Source organism: Tenrec ecaudatus, chromosome 3 (genome assembly GCF_050624435.1).
Source record: "Tenrec ecaudatus isolate mTenEca1 chromosome 3, mTenEca1.hap1, whole genome shotgun sequence".
Classification (NCBI taxonomy): domain Eukaryota; kingdom Metazoa; phylum Chordata; class Mammalia; order Afrosoricida; family Tenrecidae; genus Tenrec; species Tenrec ecaudatus.
In genome coordinates this window covers 180,397,470-180,422,883 of record NC_134532.1, presented here as the reverse complement: position 1 = coordinate 180,422,883, position 25,414 = coordinate 180,397,470, and the positions used below count along the sequence as shown (strand labels likewise).

The 25,414-nt window shown below is 49.2% G+C and overlaps 1 protein-coding gene across 1 annotated transcript in view; it reads left to right on the top strand.

Moving 5' to 3' along the window:
• LIMCH1 (LIM and calponin homology domains 1) overlaps window positions 1-25,414 on the top strand; it is a 113,440-nt gene that overhangs the window by 82,358 nt on the left and 5,668 nt on the right. Inside the window, exons 22-30 of the mRNA XM_075544385.1 lie at window positions 4,780-4,860; window positions 10,348-10,440; window positions 11,134-11,238; window positions 13,171-13,298; window positions 14,928-15,049; window positions 15,477-15,600; window positions 17,617-17,694; window positions 20,215-20,323; window positions 23,019-23,121. Of these exons, the coding sequence (XP_075400500.1) occupies window positions 4,780-4,860; window positions 10,348-10,440; window positions 11,134-11,238; window positions 13,171-13,298; window positions 14,928-15,049; window positions 15,477-15,600; window positions 17,617-17,694; window positions 20,215-20,323; window positions 23,019-23,121 (943 nt within the window). The remainder of the gene's footprint in view (window positions 1-4,779; window positions 4,861-10,347; window positions 10,441-11,133; window positions 11,239-13,170; window positions 13,299-14,927; window positions 15,050-15,476; window positions 15,601-17,616; window positions 17,695-20,214; window positions 20,324-23,018; window positions 23,122-25,414) is intronic.

Below are 25,414 nucleotides of genomic sequence, written 5' to 3'. Positions count from 1 at the left end.
ACCCTGGATGCTGTCTGGAGAACAACTCCCCCTGTTGCTTCCTTCCCCACAGCCAGGATCTTAAACAGGATTGACTGGACATCTCCTTTTCAATCATTTATTTCAATGAACTACAGAAATCCAAATGAAAGAATCGAGACACATGCGGCTGCGGAAATGTCTTGGGGCTCCATCGTTTCTGAACACTGTCTGCAGACCTGATGCCTTTCTAAACCAGGGTATCCACACTGCTGGCTTCGCCATCCTCATTCAGCCTCGGACATTCTTACCTGATGTAGAGGCCTGTCTGTCACAAGCCAGAGTCTCTGGGTGATACATCAGTTAATGTGCTCAACTGCTAATAGAAAGTTCGGAGGTTGGACTCCACCCAGAGGCACCTCAGCAAAATGCACTTCCCAAACACCCACCACTGAAAATCCCATGGGGCACAGGGCCACCCTGGCACCCACGGGGTCACCGTGGATGGAAATGGACTTGATGGTGACTGGAGATGCGATGACAAACCAACTAGTATTTGTCCACATAATCACTGTTCCCGCCATTGATCTCATCCGGATTCAGGGTTCCAGATACACTTACCACGTGGCCCTGTGTTAGTCTGGGTAGACTGGAGAGACAAATTCACGGACACTCATATGTGTATAAGAAAGAGATTTATATATAAGAGCAATTGAACATTGAGAAAACATCCCAGCCTAGTCCAGATCAAGTCCATAAGTCCGATATTATCCATAGGTACGATACCAATCTATAAAGTCCTCTTCAGACTCACGAAACACATGCAATGAAGCCAAATGAAGGACAATCACAAGCCAGTGGGTAGAAAGTCTTTGGGTCCAGTGGCATTATAAGCATCTCAGTGCTGGCAGGGGTCTCTCTGTGGCTTCTCCGGCTTCAGAGGTCTGGTTGCGTCCATGTGGCTTGTTTTCTGAATGTCTCCCAGGGAGTAGCAGAGAGAGAGAGAGAGAGAGAAGTGTCTTCCACCTCCCAGGAAGAAGTCCCAGATTTCCCAGAATTCTCAGGAGAAGGCCATGCCCACACAGACGTCTCATTGGCTTTCTCCAGATTGACTGCCTAGACTCCACCCTACACTCTTAATCCTTAAATTGACCCCGGATTAGGTGACTACAACAGGCCCTGATGTTGTTCTCGAAACTTCGTCCTCCAATGCCGTACTATTGCACAGTTAATATGATAATAGCTTCATCCCAGGGTGGTTCTGAGCCCACATTGAAAGAGCTGCCCAGAAGCCTCTAGGACTTGTGGGCCTGGGCAGCACTAGATTGGGATGTTTTCTTGATGTTTTCTTTATATAACCTTTATATAAAACTCTCTCTTATACATGGGTTTCTGTGGATTTGTTTCTCTAAAATACCCAGAGTAACACACCCACTGACTGCTATTTTGGGTTACCCTGAGACAGTCGTGACAAATGGTTCTTGTTCTCCTTGGGCGGAGTGAAGAGGAAGGGTGGCCCCATGGGAACTAGGTCCCATCTCCAGTTTCTAGAGGAGAGAGCAAGAAGAGGTACATTCCTGACTACGTTTGTGAAGTCTCTGAAAACATCCAGCCAAACGATGGCCTTTCCATGGTAAATGCCCTTCGCAGAAGAGTAAGGAAACATGGAAATCATAGAAACTTAGAAGAGGAAAGAAGCCTTTGGTGAGGGTGACCCGAATAGACATGTGCTGTTGGACTTGTCCTGGCCCAGGACTCTGGGGACCAGTAAGTGCACGGAGACGCCTCACCCCAGCTGGAGTTGACTCCATCCATCGATGGACAAACGGTTCTCGGGGGCCCAGACGTGTATGAGAGCCGGGGGTAGGCAGAGTGATAAGAGGCCCCCACTGCACTTAAAGACCCGTAAGCTAGAGAAAGATACAAACTTACAAACAGGTACCTTGTAAAACCAAGTGAGCTAAGTAAGTACCATGTATACTCGTGTATAAGCCGAGTTTTCCAGCACAATTTTTATGCCGTTTTTGTGGTAAAATTAGGTGCCTCGGCTGATTGGCTTATATTGGAGTATACATGGTACTTTCCGTTCTGACTTTCAATAACTCATTTGATCATTTATTGTTGTTGTTAAGGAAATATACACAATTCAATAATGTAGAGAAATTGTTGGATATCGGTATAGAATCACTTTCATCATAGCTATCACATGAACTGCTACCGATAATTAATTTGTATAAATTGTCCTTCCCACTCCATGTTTAAGCGGTGCTATCATTGTGAGTGACGCTGGGGAAAGATGAGGCTTTCTGCCCCAGAAAGATGTACACCCTCAGAAACCCAAAGGGGCAGTCCTGCTTCGACTCGGGGGGTTGCCATTGGCTGAATCAATTCCATTGCAGTGGGTGGTGTGGGGTTGGCTTCCTGACGGTTAGGGTAGGTGCCATTGAACAGCTCAGAACAGCTGCACCCCAAGAGAGCAGATCACTGCCCGGCCCTGGGTCCCCCCATCATCAGGTGCTGCAGTCACAGCTCATCTCCTCGAAGGGCCTCTTCACCTCACACAGCATGACCGCCTTCTCCAGGGACCCGTCCCTTCGGCAAACAGGTCCAAAGTATGGGAGACAAAGTCTCACCATCCTTGCTTCTAAAGAGCATCCTTCTAAGACCTATCTGTTTCTTCTGGTAGCAGTCCGTTCAGTAATCTTCACCAACACAAATCCATTCGTCTTTGTTCTTCCTTATTTCTCGGCCCGTTTTAAACATGTCTCGGAAGCCATTGGGAACACCATGGCTTGAGTCGGGCACATCAGAAGCTTTTTAACACTTGAAAGAAATCTTTTTTTTTTTTTCACAAGAGAAAAGCTTGTAGTTAGTTCAGGGATCGTTTGCTGGCCCTTAGGAGCGTTTTTCAGTCCAGTCTGTTGGGGCACCATGCCCTGGCCCCAAAGTCCACTTTCAGCATTCCCTGGGGACCTTGCCACTCCATTCCCTTGCTGTTCCGCTGCACTCCCCCAGTGATTTGCCTCGGTGTGGTGGGATCAGGTCAGGTGCAATTCCCACACTGTGTCTCCGGTGCTGTCCCCTGTATCGTCCTTAGTCACTGAGGGGCATCATGTCTCATAGTGGGGCCAGCCATGTTGTTCTCTCTGTGGACTGGCTGCTCTACTCAGGAACATCATCCTCACGGCCTGGTGGGCCAGGCTGTGCTCCACTCTCTCCTCCTGCCCCTTCATCTGCTCCCGTGTGCTCTGATCAAATATGTCCATCTCCCGGAGCTGAAAGAGATCTTTTACGTACAGAAGGTTGACCCCAGGCAGCACATCATGTGATGTCTTGACCACTGCTTCCATGGGCATTGATTGTGGACCCAAGTCCAATGAAACGCTTGCCAACTTGAACCTCTTTCCCCACGGTGCCGCGTATAGCCCCACGAAGCTAGGACTACCTCTAGTCCAACTGATGGTTCCTTGTGGTCCAGAGCCAGTGCTCAGCAAAGATGCCCCAGAGAAGGAGGTGAGGCCACGAGTCCTTTCTTCCTCTTGTCTGCTGCACTGGCATTTTTCACTGTCGTCAAGGGTGCCTTGGCCGTTCTTACTTCTGAGCAGATATTCTGTAGCCCTTTCTTTGTTCTGCTCCTTCACCCACGCCGCCTGCTCTTAGCTGCCCACTCTCCGGATGTGACTGATGTTTAAAATTGCGGTTGCTTAACCATTTGCACCACCCGAGGACCAGGCAGTCCTAAAAGCCTCCCAGAACCACCCCAACAGAATGGAGGGAGAGGAAGGAGAGCATTTACTAGGGAAGATGGTCCATGGTGTGCCCAGGCACCGACTGTGGCTGACTGGTACTGCCCATTTCAAACACTGTAGCTTCTGTCATTTGCTGGTTTTCTGGAAAGAGACTGATTTCTCCTCCCTTCTGAATCCACTCAGTCCTGTGTTCTGTGTCCTGAGCACCTGCTTTTGTTCATATATCCGTGTCCCATCACTCATTTAGTTACCAAACTAAGAAAAGAATCTTTACATACAAAGCAGGGGGGAATTCTGTCTTTAGGTCTGAGTGTGCATGCTGATGTGGGACCTGGGCTGAGGCCTCCTTGCCTGAGTTTTAGGCAGTACTGGTGGGCTTGGATGATCAAACTGCCTGCATTCGGGCAAGCTGACATCCTAAAGCAACGTGAATATCAAAGATCAGCTTTATGGCACTCCCAGCACCTGGGAGGCGCCGTGATTCAAGGCTCAATTGCAAACTAGAAGGTCATCAGCAACTAGACCCCACCAGCCACTCCTTGTGGGGAAGATGTTTTACCTCTGCTTCTGAAAAGATCCCTGCCTGGGACACCCTGTGGGGCAGATCTGCTCGCTCCCATCGCACCGCCAATGGGTTTTAATACTGCAAACACCACTTCTTACACATTCAGTGGGTCTGTACCGTTCTGCTGAAATCATCCATCCCCTTTGTTTGGCATCTGGGACCCAGGATCAATATGCAGGATAAGCACCCAGGCTCGGAGCTTTAATGCATTTCCGAAATCATATCTAAGGAGAAATGAAGCAATGACCATCTGGTGCCAATGGCTAATTACTCCGTGTTACCATTAGCTCCAAACAGCCGATCTTCGTCGCATCTTGGAAGGGAATCAAAGGGGACGTAAGAAGTCACTATGGCTTCTGCCCACTAAAGAGGGTCTTCAGACTCCGGAAAGCTGACGGTGCGGTGTGTCCCTCCGGGAGTTGGCTGGAGGCTGATGTGTTCAGATGCCCTTGCGTGGCCGTGGAGGACGTGGCTCAACTCTGATCCTGCTTCTGTTTTTCTAAGCAGTTCAAACTCTGGGCCTGGGACCCAGAAGAGGAGCGTAAGCGACAGGAAAAGTGGCAACAGGAGCAGGAGCGTTTGCTCCAGGTAGGACGTCGTTTGCTGCCCTGCCCCCTTGCATGCTTTCTAAATGTTCCGTTGCACTTGGGAGACTGAGGGCACGAGAGGTGGAGAGAATGGGATTGGTCTCGGACGGTGATGAGTCTGTGTGTTCCCGGTGCCCAATGCCCGGGGTCTGTCTGAGTCCTCAGGCCACAGTCACACCGAGGAACTTAAGAAGTGTCGCATTGACTCCTTCGAAAACTTCCCATCCCTCAATCCTCAATCCCCAAATTCCAAACCAAGGGGCGCTGGGAGTGAACCCCGAAAAGCTATATGACAGCACGTGTCTGAAAGAAAGGCTGCTGTCAGTTCCCTGAGTAGAAATGTTGGCTCCACCCTTGAGTCAAAACAGCTATTTTTTTTAATGAAATTCGATAAAACTTCTAGGCATACTGGTAGACATGGGTGATTAAACTGCCTGCATTCGCCTGCCGGCTTAGTAAAGCAATGTGAATATCAAAGATCAGCTTTATCGCACTCCCAGCACGTTGGTGGCACCGTGATTCAAAGCTCAACGGCAAACCGGATGCCTCCGTTATCCTCATACTTGCTTCCTGCAAATCGGATGCATGTGTTAGCCTCATACTTGCTTCCTGCCAATTTTGCGGGTCAGAGGGGCTGCTGACAGTACCCCAGGGACCCTTAGAAAGCCACCTCTGCCAGGTGCTCGGGATAGGCTGGCACCGTGGCCGGTGCGTGGCTTGGCGTCATTCACCTCATTGCATCTTCTCCCGGGCCTTCAGAGCGAGGGCTGATAGCCACCATTTGCCATTGGAGAGACTGAGGCTCCCAGAAGTTCATTCATTTCCCACAGGTAGCAAGTGCTGAGCCCACGTTCCCACTCACCTCCAGAGCCTGATCCAGCCATGCTCTTTCCACTAAGCAGTACCTATCTTTCCCCTACAATAATAGCCAGGGAGAGAAAGCTAAGCCTCATCCAGTGAGATGCCCTTCTGGTGCCGGGTAGCAAGCTATGAGGAATGCATGTCTGTTTTATTGTTCTTTATTGTTTTATTTATCATGTCTCTTCTCTGTTTTTCAGCTGTTCTAATCCTTTTGACTTGATTTCCAGGGCACAGGGAGGGGGGTGGTGGTGTTTAGATTGTCAGTCGATCCTGGGGGTGCGGCCTTAGCTCTGGGGATGACAACATGGTTAAGTTCTTGGCTGGTAACCAAAAGGTTCGTGGTTCAAACCCAACCATTCACTCTGTGTGTGGCAGTTGAGGCGGTCTGCTTCTGCACAGCCCTGGAAACCCAGGAGGACAATTCTACTCCATCGCTATGGGTCAGAATCCACTTATTGGCCAGGAGTTTGGGTTTGAGCCCTGCTCGTGGAGTGTGCTGCTGTGTTTGAAAATGCAGAGGGTCAGGCTGTTCATAGGAGTCCTGGTGGCAAGAAGGTTAAGCATTCACCTGCTCCTCGAAAGGTCGGCTACCTGAACCCACCCAGTACCTTTTTGGAAGAAAAGAAAACCTGTTTCTCTCTCTCTCTCTCTCTCTCTCTCTCTCTGTGATTTATAGAGTTTTTATTGGATGATTTTTAGAAGTAAATTAAAAAAATAATTTTATTGGGGTCTCGTACAGCTCTTATCACAATCCATACATACATCCATTGTATCAAGCACCTTTGTACATATGTTGCCATCATCATTTTCAAAGCATTTTCTTTCAACTTGAGCCCTTGGTATCAGTTCTTCATTTTCCCCCTACCTCCCTCATAAATCCTTGATAATTTACAAATTATTATTATTTTTTCGTGTCTTGCACTGTCCACCCCCTTGTCTTTTGTCCATCCCCCTGGAAGGGGGTTATAGGTAGGTCATTGTGATCGGTTCCCCATTTGTCCCCCTGCCTTACCTTTACCCTCCTGATATGGCCACTCTCAATATTGGTCCCTAGGAGTTTATCTGTCCTTGGAAACCTGTCCGTAGAAAGAGTATTGCCTCGGGCACTCTCCTGGGGCAGCTCTGTTCCATTCTACAGGATGGCCCCAAGTTGGAATGGACTCAGGGGCATACTGTGAATGGGCCTTGAATCCTACCCTGTTAGTGCCCTCCCGACTGAGAAGCCCAGAGCTGCTGGGCTGGTGGGCCCAGAGGGAGCCCTCAGAGAAGCCTGGGCCATCAGCTGTGCTCTTGGAAATCACATTTATTCCCCAACTAAATGGTGAACGGCAAGAGTCGGAAGTTCCCTGGAATGCAATAGACGGGCAAGTGTTTCTCCCATGGAGGGGGACAGGGGACCAAGGCATATCCAGTGTTCCTGTCACCTGGTGTGGTATTGTGGATTATGGGTCTGGGACCAAAGTGTTTATTGGGGAAGAGTGTGTGCGTGTGGAATAAATGGCAGTCTGGTTTCCTGATTATCAAGAGGCAGGCATCAGACCTGCCTCCACACTCCATCTTTCTTTACTTCCTCTGACCCAACCCATCCCCCTAGAGCCCTCTACTTCTGTGTGGGGTTCAGTAAGGGGCTGCAGTGACCACACAGAACCCACAGACAAGACTCACAATGATGGGTTTGTCAATGATGTGAACAGGTGACCACAGGTCCGGTCACTGGACCACAGCACCCCCCTCCTCAGGCCAGCAAGCAAGTCTCTCTCTAGTCCTCAGCCTCTCAGGCACGTGGGCTCCTGACTTCTCTGTCCCTGTGGGCCAAGGAGCAAACCTGTTCTTCAGCCTCACAGCCCCAGAGTCTCAGAACTGGTTCACGTGCTCCGTCTCGTGGTCCCTGAGGCTCTGCGCTGGCTCAGCCTCTGTCACTTCAGACAGAAGTCTCGCATGTACCCTTCAGTGGTTCTGGGCTTTCTCTCTCTCTCCTGCTTCAACAATGGTTCATCCTTAGAGCCAGGGGTGGGATCATGAAAGCTGACCCATCTCCTGTATTAATGTAAAGCAGGCCCTATTTGCATAGTCCCACCCAATCGTTGGGTGGGGATTGTAGACTTGATTAGAAGTACCATGTGTGAGTCTGGGTAGACGAGAGAAACAAATCCATGGACACACATATGCATATAAGGGAGAGATTTATATACAAGAGGAATTGAACATTAAGAAAACATTCCAACCCAGTCCAGTCCAAGGCCATAAGTCTGATATTAGCCCATATGTCCGATACCAATCGATAAAGTCCTCTTCACACTCATGAAACACATGCAATGAAGCCAAATACAGGATGATCACAAGCCAGTGGGTAGAAAGTCTTTGGATCCACTGGCTTTGTAAGCATCTCAGCACTGGCAGGGGTCTTCACAGATTTGGTTTCAGAGATTTGGTTTCATCCATGTGGCTTGCCTTCTGCTCTCCCAGGAAGTGGAAGAGAGAGAGGTGTCTTCCACCTCCAAGGAGGAAGTACCAGACTTCCCAGAATTCTCAGGAGAAGGCCATGCCTTCACAGAAGTCACATTGGCTATCTCCAAATTGACAGCCTAGACCCCACCCCTACACTCTTAATCCTTAAATTGACACCAGATTAGGTGACTACCACAAACCATATTTCACTCCACCAGAGAGAGAGAGAGAGACAGTGTGTGTGTGTGTGTGTGTGTGTGTGTGTGTGTGTGTGTGTGTGTGTGTGTGTGTGTGACACATATGATATGGACGATTTCTTTCAGTCCCTCGGGAGCCCGAGTTACACGTTGGGCTGCTTACTACAAAGTCAGCATTTCTAAACCATCAACCACTCCTTGGGAGAAAGACAGGTTTTCTATTCCTATAAAGAGTTATAGTCTCAGAAATCCACCAAGCAGTTCTACCCAGTCAGTTGGGGTCACCAGGAGTCAGTATTGACTTGATGGCGGTGAATTTGGTTTTAGTTTTTAATTAATTGACACAAACCGTTAAGCTGCTCACGAAAAGGTTCAAACCCACCCAACAAGTCTACAGGCAAAAGACCCGGTGGTCGGCTAATGTGAAGAACCAGCCCGAACCTCCTTTGGGCCGGCCCGCCTCTGCCCCATAAAGTCACCCTGAGTCGGAACTGATTCCCTTCTCGGGGAGGAGGCACCGGGGGCATGAGGTCCTTCTACCAAGAAAGCTTCAGAAGCTGTGCTTGTGGTCTCAGCTCTTGGGCAGTTGCAGGCTCCGTTTCCTGCATTCTGAAGAGTACCTTCCTGCCCTCCTTGACAGTACCTGGTATGGTTAATAAACCTTTACCTGGCACTGAAGAGCCGGCCAGGGACTGCTGGCCACAGTAGTCTGGCCAAAGCCATCATAACTCCCAGCCCTGGAGAAATCCCGTGAAATCCATTTGCTTCGAGGATACTGCTCTCCCAGGTGATGCCTAGAGGCGATCTCCATGCCTTGCAGGTGCAGACAGAAGCCCAGGGTTGGGTTTCTCTCGCCTCAGAGAGGGGATTGACAACAACCAGCCGCCATATTTGACTGGGGGGGGGGGTGACAGGCATCAGGGGGGCGCTTCCCTCTGTCACGTTAGGCGTGCCTTTCCAAGGCCTCCAGGGCTCTCAGTTCTCCTTTTAATTTGGTTCTTGTTCTCCATTGATTCGTTTCTTCTAGGCAGCTGGCAGGGACTCCTGTCACATTTTTAAAAAACCACCCTTGTTCAGAATGTCTTTATCCCCCACCCCACCCCACCCCGAGCAGTGTTGACCAGTGCTCCATTGTTTCTACAAGCAAGAATGGCCGTTCTGACATGGAAGCATGCTAATGGGCTATCTCAGAGCTTCTCTTAGTTTAGAAGTTACTTAAAGAAGTTAGGAGCTGCCATGTTGGTGGCCTAACTACAAGCAGAGATTAATTCGGTTCCTCGGCTGCTTATCGTCTTGTCCATTTGGGGGTCTTCCGTACCGCCTGTCTTGTAAGCCTATAAGTGGTTCATCTTTTATCAAACTTTCCTGGCAGCAACCTAGCTTATTCACAGAACAGCACACTCATCCCCGAAGGGCCTGTGAAAGCAAATGATAGGGCGAGCTTACTTTTCCAACAAAAGCCAAGTTAAGGACGGTTTGTAGACTCTTTCATTTCTCTCTCTCCCTTCCCAGAAGTTGTTATCTCTGCAGATATCTGCTCAAATAGGCAGTGAACCACTGTACAAAACACATGGCAGATAACACTCTCTCCCCTTGGACTTTGGTGTGCCTAAAGCGTTTGCGTCTCACAAAATAGCATCCCTGGTTCGCTGCCTGCATCCGCTAGTTTCAGAAGTTGCCGGAAGAAGTTCATCTTGCCCCACAATGGACTTGGTGGTTTGTTGTTGATTCTGACTCATAGTGACTTCATAGGACAGAGTACAGGTTCCCTGTAGGGGATCCTGGGCTGTGATCCGTAAGGGAGTGGATCGCCAGGTCTTTCCTCCCAGAGAGCCATGGGTGGGTTTGAACTGCTGACCTTCCAGTTATGGGCTGGGTCCTAAACCAGGGCGCCTCATTAAAGGGTTCCTCGTGAAAGAGGGGATGTTTTCGATGATACGCGCAGTGGGCAATGCCGAGCCTTTTGTGGACATTCCCGACAGGAAAGGTACCAGAAGGAGCAAGACAAGCTGAAGGAAGAATGGGAAAAGGCCCAAAAGGAGGTAGAAGAGGAAGAACGCAGATATTATGAGGAGGTAAGAAGTGCCTGAGACGAAATGTGATGGTGTATCCCCAGCCCCTCAATGTCCTCCAACACTCTCTGTGCCTGCTTCTCTTTGTTCTGAGCGGAGCCACCAGCCTGCTGGTCAGGGGCGGATCCTAAGACATTGGAATCCTGGGATACCTTGTGGAGACCACATGAGAGAATTGTTTTTGTTGTTGTTGTGTATTTATTTGTTTCCCTGTGGTGAGCATGGGTAGGCATGAAGATGATTTGGATGCTGTGTTTCAAACATGGTATCCTTACCATGACTTCAGACGGTGCTAAAAAGATGAGTGAGGGAAGAATCGTGTTGTTTAGCGTTAAACAAGCCAGGCCACACTAGAGAATCAGAAAGGGGTTACACTTCCGTGTATATTATCAACAAATTGTTGAGAATTTCACTTTCAAAAGAAAGGTTTGTTTCTAAATCAGATCTCCCTGTTAGCATTCTCAAATCACGTGAGCTAATTCATTGACAAAGACTATGGTGTCTAAATTAAATGCTAATCTCTAAACCTTTACCCTTAGAGAATGTTCTATATGATTTGCAGGCTTTAGGAAAATGAGATTTATTATTTCATTATTATTATTATTGCTCTACTTGTCTGCTCCCATTCTGAAGTTGTTCCCAAAGTTCCCTCACAACATAGTTTTCTCGGCAAATGTGGTTTTTTTCATTTCTTAGGAACGCAAGATCATAGAAGACACAGTGGTTTCGTTTACCATTTCTTCAAGTTCTGCCGACCAGCTGTCAACAGCCTCCTCCCTGACTGAAGGCAGTAGGACAGTGGTGAGACTGTACATGAAAACCCAGCTCGTTGTGAAATAACTAAGCATAAAACGAAGGACTAACCCGCAGGCCGACTTGTCCCACCGGACTCCACAGATAAATCCCGGATGGCTGATTGATCAATGACTCCAAGGAGACCAATGACGGCGTGGCTCTTACATCCCATGGGACTGCCACTGCCCTGGCTAAACCCTCACATTATTTCCCAAGGAGCAATTCCGTTGTTACCCAGTCAGGATTGGCCAACAAGCTGACCCCTCAGTATCTTCACACCTGACCAGCAAGAGTCCACCTAACCAGACCACCTGCTGGAAATGCGCTTGTGTCTGCTAGGAGTCCAGCTTTGCATGCATGCGACACACGCTTGTCCCTCTCTGCCCTGCCTCCCTGCGCCCCAGCCAGTAGCAGCAGGCGTGCCAGGAGTGTCCTCTGCACCAAGGAAATGTCTTCCAGCCCCACTCCCGATAGTCTAAATCAGTGGTTCTCAACCTTCCTTATGCCTCGATCCTTTAATACAGTTCCTCATGTTGTGGTGACGCCCCAAACATAAAATTATTTTCACTGCTACTTCATCACTGTAACTTTGCCACTGTTATGAATCATAATGTAAATATCTGATATGCAGGAGGTATTAGGCGACCCTGATGAAAGGGTCATTTGACCCCCACAGGGGTCGCAACCCACAGGTTGAGAACAACTGGACAAAATGAACTTTAAGTCTCTCTTAATCACAAGCCAATTCACTGCCATCAAGTTGATTCCATCTCACGGTGACCCTACAGGACAGGGTAGACCTGCTTCTGGGGGTATCCCAGGCTGTCGAGCTTTAGAGGAGCAGAAAACCTCATCTTTGCTCTGTAGAGAAGCTGGTGGGTTTGAATTTCTGATGTTGCGGTTAGCAGCCCAGTGTGTCGCCCAGAGCTCCTTGTCTGTCTTAGGGTGCTGGAAAGGAAGCCTGGCCTGCATCTATCTGCTGTAATTGGGGTTATAAAGATACTAGACAGACATCGTACCGAGATCCAGATGAGCCCTCAACCATTGCCGTCAAATTAATTCCACCCCCCACCCCGAGTGCTACAGAGTGGAACTGCTCAAGGGGGCGGGATTTATACTGCCAGCCTTTAGGTTAATCTTGCTTTGCTGTGAGGTGCCGACAAGCCCGTTCTGACTCACAGCGACCCTGTGTACAACAGTATGAGCCACCGCCTGGTCCTCACCAGTGCTCTTAGGTTTGAGGCCAAGGCTATAGCTACTCCGTCAGTCCATCTCCTTCAGGGCCTTCCTCTTTTTCGCTGCCCCTGTCCTTTATTAAGCATGATCTCCTCCTGCAGGAACTGGTCTCTCCTGACAACACGTCCAACATAGACAAGACAGTGGCTTACTATCTGTGCTTCTAAGGAGCTTCTAAGGCTTTACTACTTCCGAGGCAGATTTGCTTGTTCTTTTGGCAGTTCACGCCCCGTCAATAGTCTTTCTTCTCCCATGAAGAGTTACAGTCGCAGAAAGTCACAGGGGACGTTCTACCCTGTCCACTTGGGTCACCGTGAGCTAGAAGCAGGTGGCAGGGAGCTCTTCTTTGGGGCTAATTGTGGAGAGTCAAGCATTTACCCCACCAGGGACTTGGATTTTAGTGCCCAGGGATATTGAGAAGCCATGTGTCCTGAAGTAGGTAGTCTTGTGATTGCCCTCATTTTTGAAAAAAAAGAAAAAGATTTTTAATAGATACACATCTGTCATTCATTATGAGAAAGATGCCGCTGAGACATTTATGCTACATCTTTGGAATCAGCTGTTATTTGGATAATTTGAACAACTAATGATTTCACGCTGGTTCTTGCTGTTTCACTGTAGGCCACATCATTGACAAGGCATCTCACGGTGTCGAGCGTGTTTAAGAATTCTCTTCAGCATGATCTTTGCTCTTCCCCTCAGACTAAGATGGACCTGGAAAACTGTCTAGAGGAAGAGCATGAGGGAAGAGAGAAGAAGACGTTCCCGGAGGAGGACAAGGACTTACTGCCGAAGAACAGGGACAGCGATCCCCTTGAGGAACAGAGGAGGTAGGAGCCAGTACCCGCCTTCCCACCAGGCTCTGCCCGGTTGGCCACTCCCAGGAAGGGAAGCCATTGTGAATGCAAATCATATTCCGTTTTGAAATCATCATTCCAGTAATACAGTGCCTATTTCTCAGACACAACCTAAGAGCTCTGAAGTAAGTGTCCTTGAGAGAGGGAATATAATAGGTTTATTTTTAAATAGAAGAAGCCCTTTCTTTGTTTAATAAGGAGAGCTGCCGTTTTTGCTAAGGAGGCTTTGGGTTCATGTTAATGGACGTAGACTAGTTTGGAGATGAGAGCGGATCATTGGTTGCAGGCATGACCCATGGGACCAGTGCTGTTAGATTTCAAATGGAGATGCTGTGCTGGCAAATGTGTGGGCATGTCTGTTTTCATATGAATGAAAATAAATGAAGCCAGGTTGTTTAGATGAGTGAAGGCTCGTGGTGTTCATTCAAGTCTGAAACCTAGGTCTCAGGGATCTGCAAGGTTAAAGGGAGGCGGAGGAAGAGGGATGAAAATGAGACCCTGGGATGACACCCCAGTTTTGTGTCACCCCAAACTTTGCCAGGAGCAGCAGCTGAGTGAGCGGTGAGAGTCACGTTGATTGTGGATGACAACAGAAAGGATAGACGCCAAACCATGGGTGATGGTGGGCCGTTCTGATACATTCCATGGGAGATCTGAACAGGGTATTCAGAAATGTCTGGAGCATCCACCAGTTTGTTTGTTTGTTTGTTTGTTTGTTTGTTTTTTCTAATAAGACAGTATTTTGCCTCTGGATCTTTCCTCAAAACTGGCTCTGAGATAATCTGGTAGATGTTGACATCTGTATGCATCCTGCATCTGCAGGCATGAGTACACACACACACACACACAGCATCCCCATAGGGACTCAAAGCCACAAAAGGGTACGTAAGTGTCATTTTCAAAGACTGGCCTAGCTACAAGATTGTCGGGGAGCTGAGCTCGGCCGCTGGGACTTTGCTCTGAGAACTCTCCCAGAGCACCAGCTAGAACACGGGGATCCTGGAGCTTAGGATCCATCCAGGTCCAGACACTGCAGAGCACTGCATGTCGACCGAACACAGTTGAAAGGGGCCGTCCGTCTGATGAAGTCAAAGCTGCAGGCCGGGAAGATTGGAAGGGTGCTGAGACGTGTTTAACATGATGTCGGCCAATTCTGCAGGTGTGAGCACCTGCTTTCCTTCAGTTCCTCCATCCCTCCTTCCTCTGCAACCAGGATCTGCTAACAGGCCAGTGGAGTAGACTGGGCAGCCAGGTCCCAGGGGGCCCCGTGACACCTACAGTAAAGTCCCAAATCTCTTGTGAAAATCAAGGAGATTTGAAGTAGCTCTGGCATCTCTTCCAGTGATTGGAATGAAGAGTTTCGTGGATGGGAGGTGGAGAGACCTCAGGAATGATGCTTTCCTGTGCTGGTGAAGTTGACGAATCAGGAGAAGGGGTGCCAGTTTACCACAGTCCAGGTCCCTTTCCAATCCAGTTTAACCCTGGAAGACTCAGTGAAACAAGCTAGTTAATTTAAATGTCATAATGAGCTCTGCCTTAAGCAGGGGGCGCTAATGAGTTGAGCTCCACTGCCTTGATTCTGAAGTAGATTCATTTCAACAGCCCACCTCAAGGGGTCCTGGCCCATTCTGAGAACCTGGTACCAAAAGGAGCCCAGCAGGACCAGCAGCTGGAAACAGAAGCGGGAGCTGCACTCTGGGGAACGAACGCACAGCCGTCTCAGGGTGAGAATGGAGAGGCCAGCCCCCAGGGTGAATGTTTAGTTACTAACAGCATGGTCCATGAGTCAGCGAAAGCAGCTGCTCCCTCTGTGCATTAGGAATCCCCCCCACCCCTCACCTCCCCCACCCCTGAATCTGCGTTCTCGACAGTGGAATAGAAAGGCCGTCTTTTTTAGGTTGGTGCTGCTACTATGACATCAGAAGTCAGTGCGGCGCAGGCGCTGGTTCCCTCGTTCCTAGGACTGGCCCACAGTTCAGTGACTAAGCTGGGTGCGCCTGTCACCCTGTCCCAGGGTGATATGAAATCTGAGGGAGACCCCGGCCAGCATTAGCACGTTAAAGGAAGGTTACTTACCGAGCAGTGAGGTGACACCCCAGCAACCAGGTGCCTGGACTGCACACTAAGTCTAGGCTCTTTGCTTGGCTTCAGATCCACCTCGGGACCAGCAAGTAGCAAACCCACCTGCACCCATGTCGAGAGACGTGAAGCCAAAATCCCTCCCACTGGACACAAGCATGAACCACCAGATGGAGTCTCCAAGCGGAAGGCGGAAGTGAGTAACCAGATAAGGTGGAGGCAGTGTGCTTGGTCAAATGTGCGCACCGAGGAGGGGCAACCGCGTGCAGGTGAGATGGCCGCTGCCCGCAGCACCTTTAGGCCTTCTCTTCATTTACTCCTATTGTCCAGGTTAAAAAATAGTTAGAGGAGGCTGGGACAACACTGCTGGCAATTAAATATTCACCCCGAATAGCCTTTAACCCACCAGAGGTATCTGAAGACCCGTTGTATTTCTGTAAGTATTTGCGATTATGGGAGTTAAATCTGAGGTTATTAGGAATTACGTTGCCCCAGAGCTACGGACAAACGTTGTTTCCAGGAAAAGTACGGCTTTTCCCATGATCAAGCTGTCCTGTTAAGGGAGCTATAGTAGACCATGCTTTAATTTTTTAAGAGTTTTAAGTTTTGCTACACTTGATCTTAGCCAAAAGGCCGAGAAGGGATGAGAATTACAAGCTTTAAAAATAACAATAGTCATCATTTTAAGCATTTCAGGATGGCCAACACCAAAGGGTGTGCCTGCGTTCCTCTCTCCCTGTGCTAACTCACGGGGCTGACCCTCCCGGAGCTTTCTGAGGTCACAGCTCCCATTTTCAGTGAGGAAACAGAGGTACAAAGAAATTACAGACCTTACCCCAAAGGGGAGATTAAATGAACCCACGGTTCCACAATGAGATCGTATTGGAGCCAAAGGTTTGAAAATACCTTTATATTTTAAAATGCATTGTAACTGAGCCAATTATCTGGGGTCAGAGTGCCTGGATTCATGTTTTGCCTTTGCCACCTGCCCGCATAGTGACTGTGAGCAATGCACGCCTCAGTTTCCCTGTCTGTCCAATGGGAAGAAGCATAGCATCTCTCTCAGAAGGCTTGATTGGGCCTAGTAAGTGCTGTACAGGAGGGTTGTGTGGAAAGTTCGGGGAAACATTCCATTTTCTTTCAATTCCATTTTCTCCGTGAACTTTTCAGAGCCTCCTCCTAGAGGGAATGGTGATGGGATAATGGCAATGACAATGATGACAGTAACTTATTTGTAAGAGAAAAATACTCAGTTCTGCCTTGGCTTCTCATGACATTGTGATGTTTCTGAATACAGGGGTAGGATCCTTTGCCCAGTCTTGCTTGTGTCCACTCAGTTTCATCTCTCTGTGTCTCTGGGATGCCCGGAGTGCACAGAAGCTAAAAGAGCATCGAAGTCATTGTCAGTGATTATAGCAGCTACTTCAGATCTTGTTTTAAAAGCAGGGGTACCTGTAGTTTAGTGTCTGACATGGAAATGCAAAAGCAGAAGGGGGGGCGGCAGTTTGGATGGGTAAGAGTGCAGGGAGAGATGATGAAAGCACAGTGAGAAGACAGATGGACTCAATCTCTGTTTGTGCCCAGGGTGCTGGGTCTCTCTCCTCGTTCTTCTCTTCGACCTCTTTCTCTATCAGCAAAATGAAGGCTTGGGAGCAAGAGCCCAGAACTGATGACTTAATCGCAGGCAGAGTCCATGGGCAGCGGGGAGCACGGGACAACCATTCTAGTAGCCTTGGTTGGAAGCCATTCTGAGCGTAGGGTTGCCCATGACGTAGGGGTTGTAAATATTGTTGACATTCCTCTCATCACGTGTAATCCGTAGCGGATTGCTGATAGAGAAGGAAGCGACATCCCTAGAAAACACTTCCTTAAAGCTCTGCCACTTAGTTCCAGGCAAGGAGCTTGTCCGCCGCCGCAAGTCCCTGCTGATCTTCCCCCCGAGTCCGCCATTTGTCTACCTGCCTTCCCATACAAACAAGCAACACGAAACACATCCCAACAATTTTAACTCCAAAGAACTTTTGGCAAAGTAAAGATTTAAATCGTAGCTTGTCGTTCCATGTGGGTGTGCTCTTAGGTCACCAACACGTGCAGTACTGGCTAGGCGGTAATTCCTTGTGTCCTTAATCGGCTTTCCTTGCTGAAACTGTCTGTCTGTGGATTGGGCATCTCTTACCTCGTCGTAATTGTTGGCTTCTTCAACCTACTACAGGATAAGTCCTCAAGAGAACTTCCAGGCTGGACACTTGTCTCCCTGCTCTCCCACTCCTCCCGGGCAGTCCCCAAACAGGTACGTCCTAAGGCTTCGTCGCTGTATCGAACTACATTCTGGCAAGCATAATTACAACTGAGTCCAACAGGCCAAACAGTAGGTTGTGAGCCAGAAACCCATCCATCCACAGCTCTGCTCGCTCTCGCTCTCTCTCCCTGCCTCTTCCCATTCCCCTCTCCCCCTTCCTCTCCCCTTCCCTCTCCTCTCTCCCTCTCATTTCTTTCTCTCTCCTCCTCTCCCCTCTCCCCTTCCTCTCTCCTCCCCTCTCCTCTCTTCCTCTCCTTTCTTTCTCTCTCCTCCTCTCCTTTCTCCTTTCCCCTTCCTCTCCCTTCCTCTCTCCTTCTCTCTCTCTCTTCTCTCCTCTCCCCCTTCTTCTCCCCTCCTCTCTCCTTCTCCCTCTCTCCTCTCCTTCTCACTTTCTCCTCCTCTCCTCTCCCCTCACCTTCTTCATCTCCCCTCCCCTCCCCTCCTTCTCTCTTTCTTTCTACCCTCCTCTCCCCTCCCCCTTACTCTCCCCTCCCCTCTCCTTCTCTCTCTCTCCATGCACACACACACCAAAATGACCAAGCTCACTGCCATCCAGTCAATTCCAACTCATAGCGACCCTATAGGACAGGGTAGAGCTGGCCCATTGGGTTCCTGACACTGTAATTCTTAACAGGAGTAGAAAGTCTCATCTTTCTCCCTCTGAGAACCTGGTGGTTTCAAACGGATGACCTTTTGGTTAGCAGCCTGATCCATAACCACTGTGCCACCACGGCTTACACACACACACACACACACACACACACACACACAGAGAGAGAGAGAGAGAGAGAGAGATAAAGATGCTCCCATCTGTCTGCTGATTTTAGGCCACAAAAGGAAAAGGGGAGAGCTTACTGTGGCATGGCTGTGGCCACAGGGCTTTAATGGTGTTGTGTGGAACCTGCAATCCAGTCATCAAATCGCCCAGACAATGGTTTGGATCCTCACTCGGTGCCCTTCCCTCCAAGCCAGCCAAGGGTTTCTGGGAAGGACCCGCCAATGGAACCAGGCAGAGTCTAAGAAAATAAACTTCATCCTTCTCTTTTAACCCATGCCAGCTCCCTAACGCTTGCTTCTGGGCGTGAATTCTTAAAGCTGCCTGGATTTCCACTCACCCAAGAAGCACACCAAGGAACGTTTGGGAGTTTCCCTTTGATGCAGACATGTCCTATGACTACAGGCTATGAGGGAACTTCTAATACGCAGAGTTTGCTTGGGGAATTCTCCACTTCCCTTTTTATCATCGTCCTTGCTGGACTGCTGGCTCTCTGTACCCCGTTGATGTTCAAGTGGCGGGCCTTATCCTAGCGGTTTCCCTTTAAGGTAACCCCAGGAGCTTCGCAGCCCCTGGGCGGCCTGTGACAGCTGCTGGGACAGGATCGCCTTCTCGTTCCGGGTGGATGGTTGACCCTGCCGTTGCACCTGGGGCTGGAGATTGGGTTTGGTTCCCATCCACTGGCCGGGCCCTGTGCTAGGGCCTGTGGGAATTTAGAGCTTAGACAGAGTTAGCCCATGTCCTCCAGGAACTGAAAACCAGGCGTGGCGAGTGTCCAATCACAGACTTATAGTACGTTTGCACTGGAGGAGGTCAGAGAGTCCACGAAGTCCAGACCCCTCATTTCAAAGGCAAATGGGAACACAAGGTAACGTCTTTATATCGCGTGATAGAATTTGATGAGGGAGCAAGGATTTATCCCTGGAACTTAGGGATCGGGTCCCCTATTTCTGCCTGGTAACTATGCTCCATTTTATAACAATTCTCTTTAAAAAACAAACATTCTTCTTAACAAGTAAAAAGGAATGCCCTGGTACACCAAGGAGCTACTGATGAATAATTTTAAAGCCACATTGAAAGCTCAGTGAAGCTAAACTTACTGATCTCTTAGGAGTTATGAAAACATAACACGTGCTCTGAATCATCTCAAACTTCCTGGAACAAATCACTGACTCACCCACCCATGAGGGCCTTCCATAGGTGCTCAGGAAAACCCCACTACCTCTTTAATCCACAGAGCTTTCTGGATCCCCCGCTTATATACTCACACACACACTCCCCACATGCAAACCCCCCACCGGGGCCTTATTGGATTTAGTCTGCCACCTCTGTCTAGTAATTCATTTACTGTCATTTAGCAGTTCCATACTTTTCGTTTCATCTGTGATGTAAGTGTGTGGCCCATGGAAATAAGGACTGCTAGCAGTATGCGTTTCAGAACAAGGAGCCCTGGTGGTGTAGTGGTTACTCCTCGGGCTGGGATCAGCATGGTCAGCAGTTTGAAACCACCAGTCCCCTCCAATCACAACACTCACAGTCTCGGAAACCCACAGGGGTTCTCACTAAGAGTCGCATGGACTCAGTGACCGTGAATCTGGAGTGAGTATGATATAAGGGTGACCTACGACTTCTGGCAGCAAGCCTCGCAGAATTCCATATTTCTAGGTGTCGGCACGAGGTTATATAGATGTGCATTTGACCAACTGTTGTACACTGACATTTTCATTTTAATCCAGGTCTATAAGTGGGAAGAAGCTGTGTTCTTCCTGCGGCCTTGCTTTGGGGAAAGGAGCGGCGATGATCATCGAGACCCTCAATCTCTATTTTCACATCCAGTGCTTTAGGGTGCGTACTCCTCACTCTCCCCCTGAGTGCAACCGACTGGTCTCCTTTGGCACCCTCTGTGCTGCGAACCACCTCCCCGAAGCCCTGGAGGTCGTTGCTCTGGGGTGTGCAGAAGTGGGTGGGGTCTAGCCTTTAGAAGACTCAATCCTGGAGGTCTTTGATCTGGGATGTGCAGAAGTGGGTGGGGTCTAGCCTTTAGAAGACTGTCCTATCTTACGTTGCTCTGGGATGTTGGTTGGGACACACTGGTGTAATGGATGTCTTCACCTAACAGTTTTCGTCACTCACGACCACACGCTGTGGCAGAAAGCTGGGAATGCTACACGGGCGAGGCAAGGGTGCTCTGAGTTTTTTGGGGCCCTGTGGACCGATTGGGAGTCCACTGTCTTTGCTGCTTCTTGAATCCTATGACTTAACATTGAGAGCATTTAGTTTTGATTCCATGCAAGGTTTGCCTGCCAAGTATGTGGTGACAGCCAGCTACCAGATGTTAGGTCTCGGATCGAATGTCTCATTCTCAGAGCCTGCCTTGCTCATTCAGACTAAGTCTTAGAAAAAGCCTTAGAAAAAGCTTCCACGGCCCTTCTCACTGCTGACTAAATTCTTCAAGGATCAGCTGTCTCTTCCCCTCAGCTCTCCTCTCCATAAAGCGAGGGCCCTGTCTGCCTTGCTCACCACTCTTGCTGCTGTACCTCACAAAACACCGTGCTGCAGTTTGGAGAATAAATCCATGCGTAAACTGTGAGTGATGAGGCCTAAGAAGGAGGTGACCTAACCAGTTAATTATGCTCAGCTCATAATAACATGTATCTATTTTGATCCGATCAGTCTCTCCTGTCTTTTCTTGATTCAGTAACACATTTCAAGTCAATGGGGGATTTTTGAAGCCAAACCCTGCAGCGCTGGGGAGGGGTCACCTCTTGCTGTGTGTGACTTGGGCATGTTATCTTTTGGGAACGCCCACCTTCTTGGCTGTTTCAATATGCCCTACTTGTAGCTCCTGAGGGTAGAAAGTAAGACTTGTGAGGGTTAAAAGATGACTCCCACTTTGCCTGTGTGCTGGAGGAAAGTGGGCACAATTGTCTCCAAATCACAGAATTTAATAATATCAGCAATCTGAGAAAAGTAAGACGTATCCATAAAGTGAACACTTATTGAGTCCATACCCAGCCTGTTAGGAGACCATACATTTCCGTTTCCTAAATTCCACTTCGTTTTCATGGAGTCACCAATGTGGTGATCTATAAAGATCACCAGTGTGGCCACGTTGTGAAATGAACCCGGCCGGTGTGTAGCCTGCCTTGTCTGGAAGGAGATTTGAGGCTCCAGGGAAAGTCTGTGGTGCAGCCCAGATGCTGCGTTCCCACACCACACTCTCTTCCCAGAGGTTTCACCGAAGTTAGAAATCATGGACATGCTGAAGGGTCTTTGCTGAGTCTCCAGGGATAGGACACTGGCGCTGTTAGTGGTCAAGGCCGTTATTCTCAGATGCTTGAAGCTGACTCCCTAGAATGATTGCCCACCTGTGCGACACAGTGACAGCTTACAGCATCACATGAATGAAGTTGTTCCAAGCTTTTGAGCTGGCTCCTGAGCCCCCAACAAGAGCCTGGCTCCTGGGCCAACTCCCACTGCCTCCCTCACAGGTATAGCCAGATGCTGAATCCCACTGCTTTCTGTGTGGACATGACAAGTGGGATAGTTACTGCCTAGTGATTCTGCAAGATTCTCCTCAGACAAGTTCTGATGGGGAATTCACTGGTGTGGGTTTGGTTAAAGCACCAGGGTCTGCTCTGTTTGAAATGGCCCTCCCACTTTGATAGTGAGAGTTTGATGGCAATGGTTATTGGAGTCAACCAAACGGAACCCCACTTTACAGCCTAACCGCCCTCTGAACCAAAACCCCCCTCTGTGAAAGCAAAGGAGTTGGGATAAAGTCCAGAGAGTGTTTTGTTGTGAGCCAGCTCGTGGTATAGCCCCCTGTATTAGTCTGGGTAGACTAGAGCAACAAATCTATAGAACTCATATGCATATAAGAGAGAGTTTTACATAAAGGGTAATTGTACACTAAGTGAATCCAGTCCAGTCCGATATTAACCCATCTGTCCAATACCAATCTATAAAGTCCTCTTCAGACTCAGGAAACACATGCAAAGATGCTGAATGCAGGATGACCACAGACCAGTGGGTAGAAAGTCTTTGGATCCAGTGCCATTGCAAGCATCTCAGTGCTGGCAGGGGGCTCCATGTGGCTCCTCCAGCTCCCAGGGCAAGGGGTCTATCAGCACAGTGCCTTGTGTCTTGTCAGCAGAGAGTCTCCAAGGGAGTGAGCAGAGAGAGAGTGTCTCCCGCTTCTAAGGAAGAAAATACAGGTGTTCCCAGAATCCTCAGGGGAAGGTCATGCCCACACAGAGGCCTCCTTGGCTATGATCCGATTGACAGACTAGACTCCACCCCTTCACTCTTCATCCTCTCAAGTCCCAAGCTGACACCAGATGATGTAACTACCACACCCCCAGCACGTAGGACACGCTCAGCAAATCTGCAGGCCGCAGACGTGATGGTTGCTCGCGTCACGTGAACAGTAACTGGCCGACTGAAAGGAGCCATTCCTCAACAACCAGGACGAAGTGCTTTTTAAAGGAAGGAGCCATTCCAGGCGGATCCCAGGAGCACTCTTCTTTGTCTCTTCCAGTGTGGCATTTGTAAGGGACAGCTTGGAGATGCAGTCAGCGGGACGGACGTCAGGATTCGAAACGGTCTTCTCAACTGTAACAACTGCTACGTGCGCTCCAGAAGTAAGTGCTGGGAGGAGGGGCGGGTTTGAGGTGGATGATGCCATCATGTGCCTTTATCCTAGGACCCAATGGGGAACTGGGTATTTCCCTCCATTGACATACTCACCTCAGGAAAACCTGCAGCAGTTGCTGCTGCTGCTGTTGTTGTTGTTGTTGTTGTCGGCAGCAGCGGCTCTGACTCCTAGTGACCTGGTGTGTAATGGCAGAACCTTGCCCAGTACTCTCACATCATCACAATGGCGGAGGTTCAGCCACTGTGTTAGTTTCTCCAGTGCACTGAGTCTCTCTCTCCCTTGCCTTCTCCAACTCTGCGTTTCACTAACTGCGATGTCCGGCACTCCTAAGTGATCTTGCCCCGGTGCCGTGCCCAAAGTCACGGGGCCCAAGTCTCCCTGCCTCTCTTCTCAGGAGCATCCTGGCGGTAATCTTCTTAAGGTTGCGTTCCACACGGTTTTCGTTAGTTAATGTCCTCGGGTAGATGCCAGACTCTTCTTTCTAGTCTGTCTTAATCTAGAAGCTCGGCTGGAGCCCATCCGTCCTCGGGGACTGCTGGTGTGTGTGTGACCGACATGCTGGGTGCATCACCTAAGGTGCCAAGGCAACGCACAAACCACCACCATCTGGCCAAAGAAAATGTCAGAAACACTTATTTCCTTCAGGAAGTACAGGCCAACGTGCACCACAGAGATTCTGATGAGCTAGAAGGAGGCTTTGAAGCTCCGGGAGGCCTATTGCTTAGTGAGGCTCAGCTTTAGAAGACCGTACCATGGGGGGCTGGCTTACGGAGAAGACTGGTTCCCCACGGCTCATCAAACGAAGCACCACCTCCTCAGGACCCATGTGCTCTGTGTTTAGGCATTTCCACTGACATCAGCATGTGGTTTTGCTAAACTGAAAGTCCCATAAGAGACAAACCATCGGCTTCTGGCCCTTTGTGAGCTGATGCTCCCATTGAGCTCCCCTGAACCAGTGGACCCTCCTGGAGAAGAGTCGTGTTGGCTTGTGGGCCACCAGGGGGTGCTGTTTCCCAGCTGCTGTTTTGAAAAACCAGAACACCGGCCCTAGGAAGCCTTCTGAGTCCTCACCCTTAGGTACATGTAGCCTTTCTGGTGGATATCCTAAGGAGCCTTGATGGTAAGGTGGTTATGCATTGGGCTGCTGGCTGCAAGCTCAGTAGTTCAAACCCACCTTAGGAGACAGCTGAGGCTTGAGTACACTGGAAACCCTTACAGTCTTAGAAACTCACAGGGGCAGTTCTGCTCTGCCCTGCCCTATAGGGTCACCAGGAGACAGACTTGAGTCACTGGCAGCGAGTTTTGTGTTTGGTGACTAACCTAGAGAGCTGGAGGCTGTTCGGTTGTAAATCCATTTGCAGAAGGAAAAAGAAGAAAGGAGTTTGGCACTCAAGAATGTTTTATTTTCTTAGGAACTGAAGTCACATTTTTATAGCTTTCTTTCTTACATGTCTCTAAAGCCCCTGGTGGCCCAGTGCATCAGGCACCAGGCTGCTCACCACAGGTCTGTGGATGATGGACGAGGCTGTCTGTGCCCTTGAGCTTGAGAAACCCCGCAGTAGGCTCTCTGAGAATCCACTCCACAGCAGGGGTGGGTTTGTTCTCGCTTGTTTGTTTTCTCAAGACGGAAGGCATGAGGAGGGAAATGTGGAATACGGTCACCTTAGAGCGCTACTTCTAGTCAATTAGAGAAATAGGTGCCTGGCTTACTAGAATGATTGGCATTTTAAAATCAATCAAGCCCAGGTGGTTTTGGTTTAGGACGAGCATTGACGTGAGGTCAACACAGTTCAAGCTTGGAGCTCTGTCACCAACCTGGACTCCTTGCCATCCGTGAACTTTCTGGCTTGGGTTTTGTTGTGGGGGGGGAGGGGAGTTTCATGTCCTAGAAAGGAAATCTTAAAGCCTTGTCTCCCAGGTTTCAAAATTCTTCCCCCCCCCCCATTATTCTCTGCCAGGGAAGCATCTTTTCATCCCGGGTGAACCAGAAGAGGGCACTGTTAGGTCATAGGACAGACCATCCATCCGGATTGAATTTCTTTCCTAGTTCAAAGTGCTGGGAGGACATTTCTGGAGGACAAACTGAACCCACCTCCAGGTGACAGTGACCTCTCGATCCAGATTGTTTTGTTTTTTCATTGAGAAGTTTTGTAATTTCTTTTGGAAATCAGCTGTTCATATCAGAGCCAGAGATTTCTCTCTTAGATGCACAAATAGAAAGCCCCGCTCTCTCCATGTGTTCATTCCAGTCTAAGAGAAGAGTCATAGAGTACCTGCCC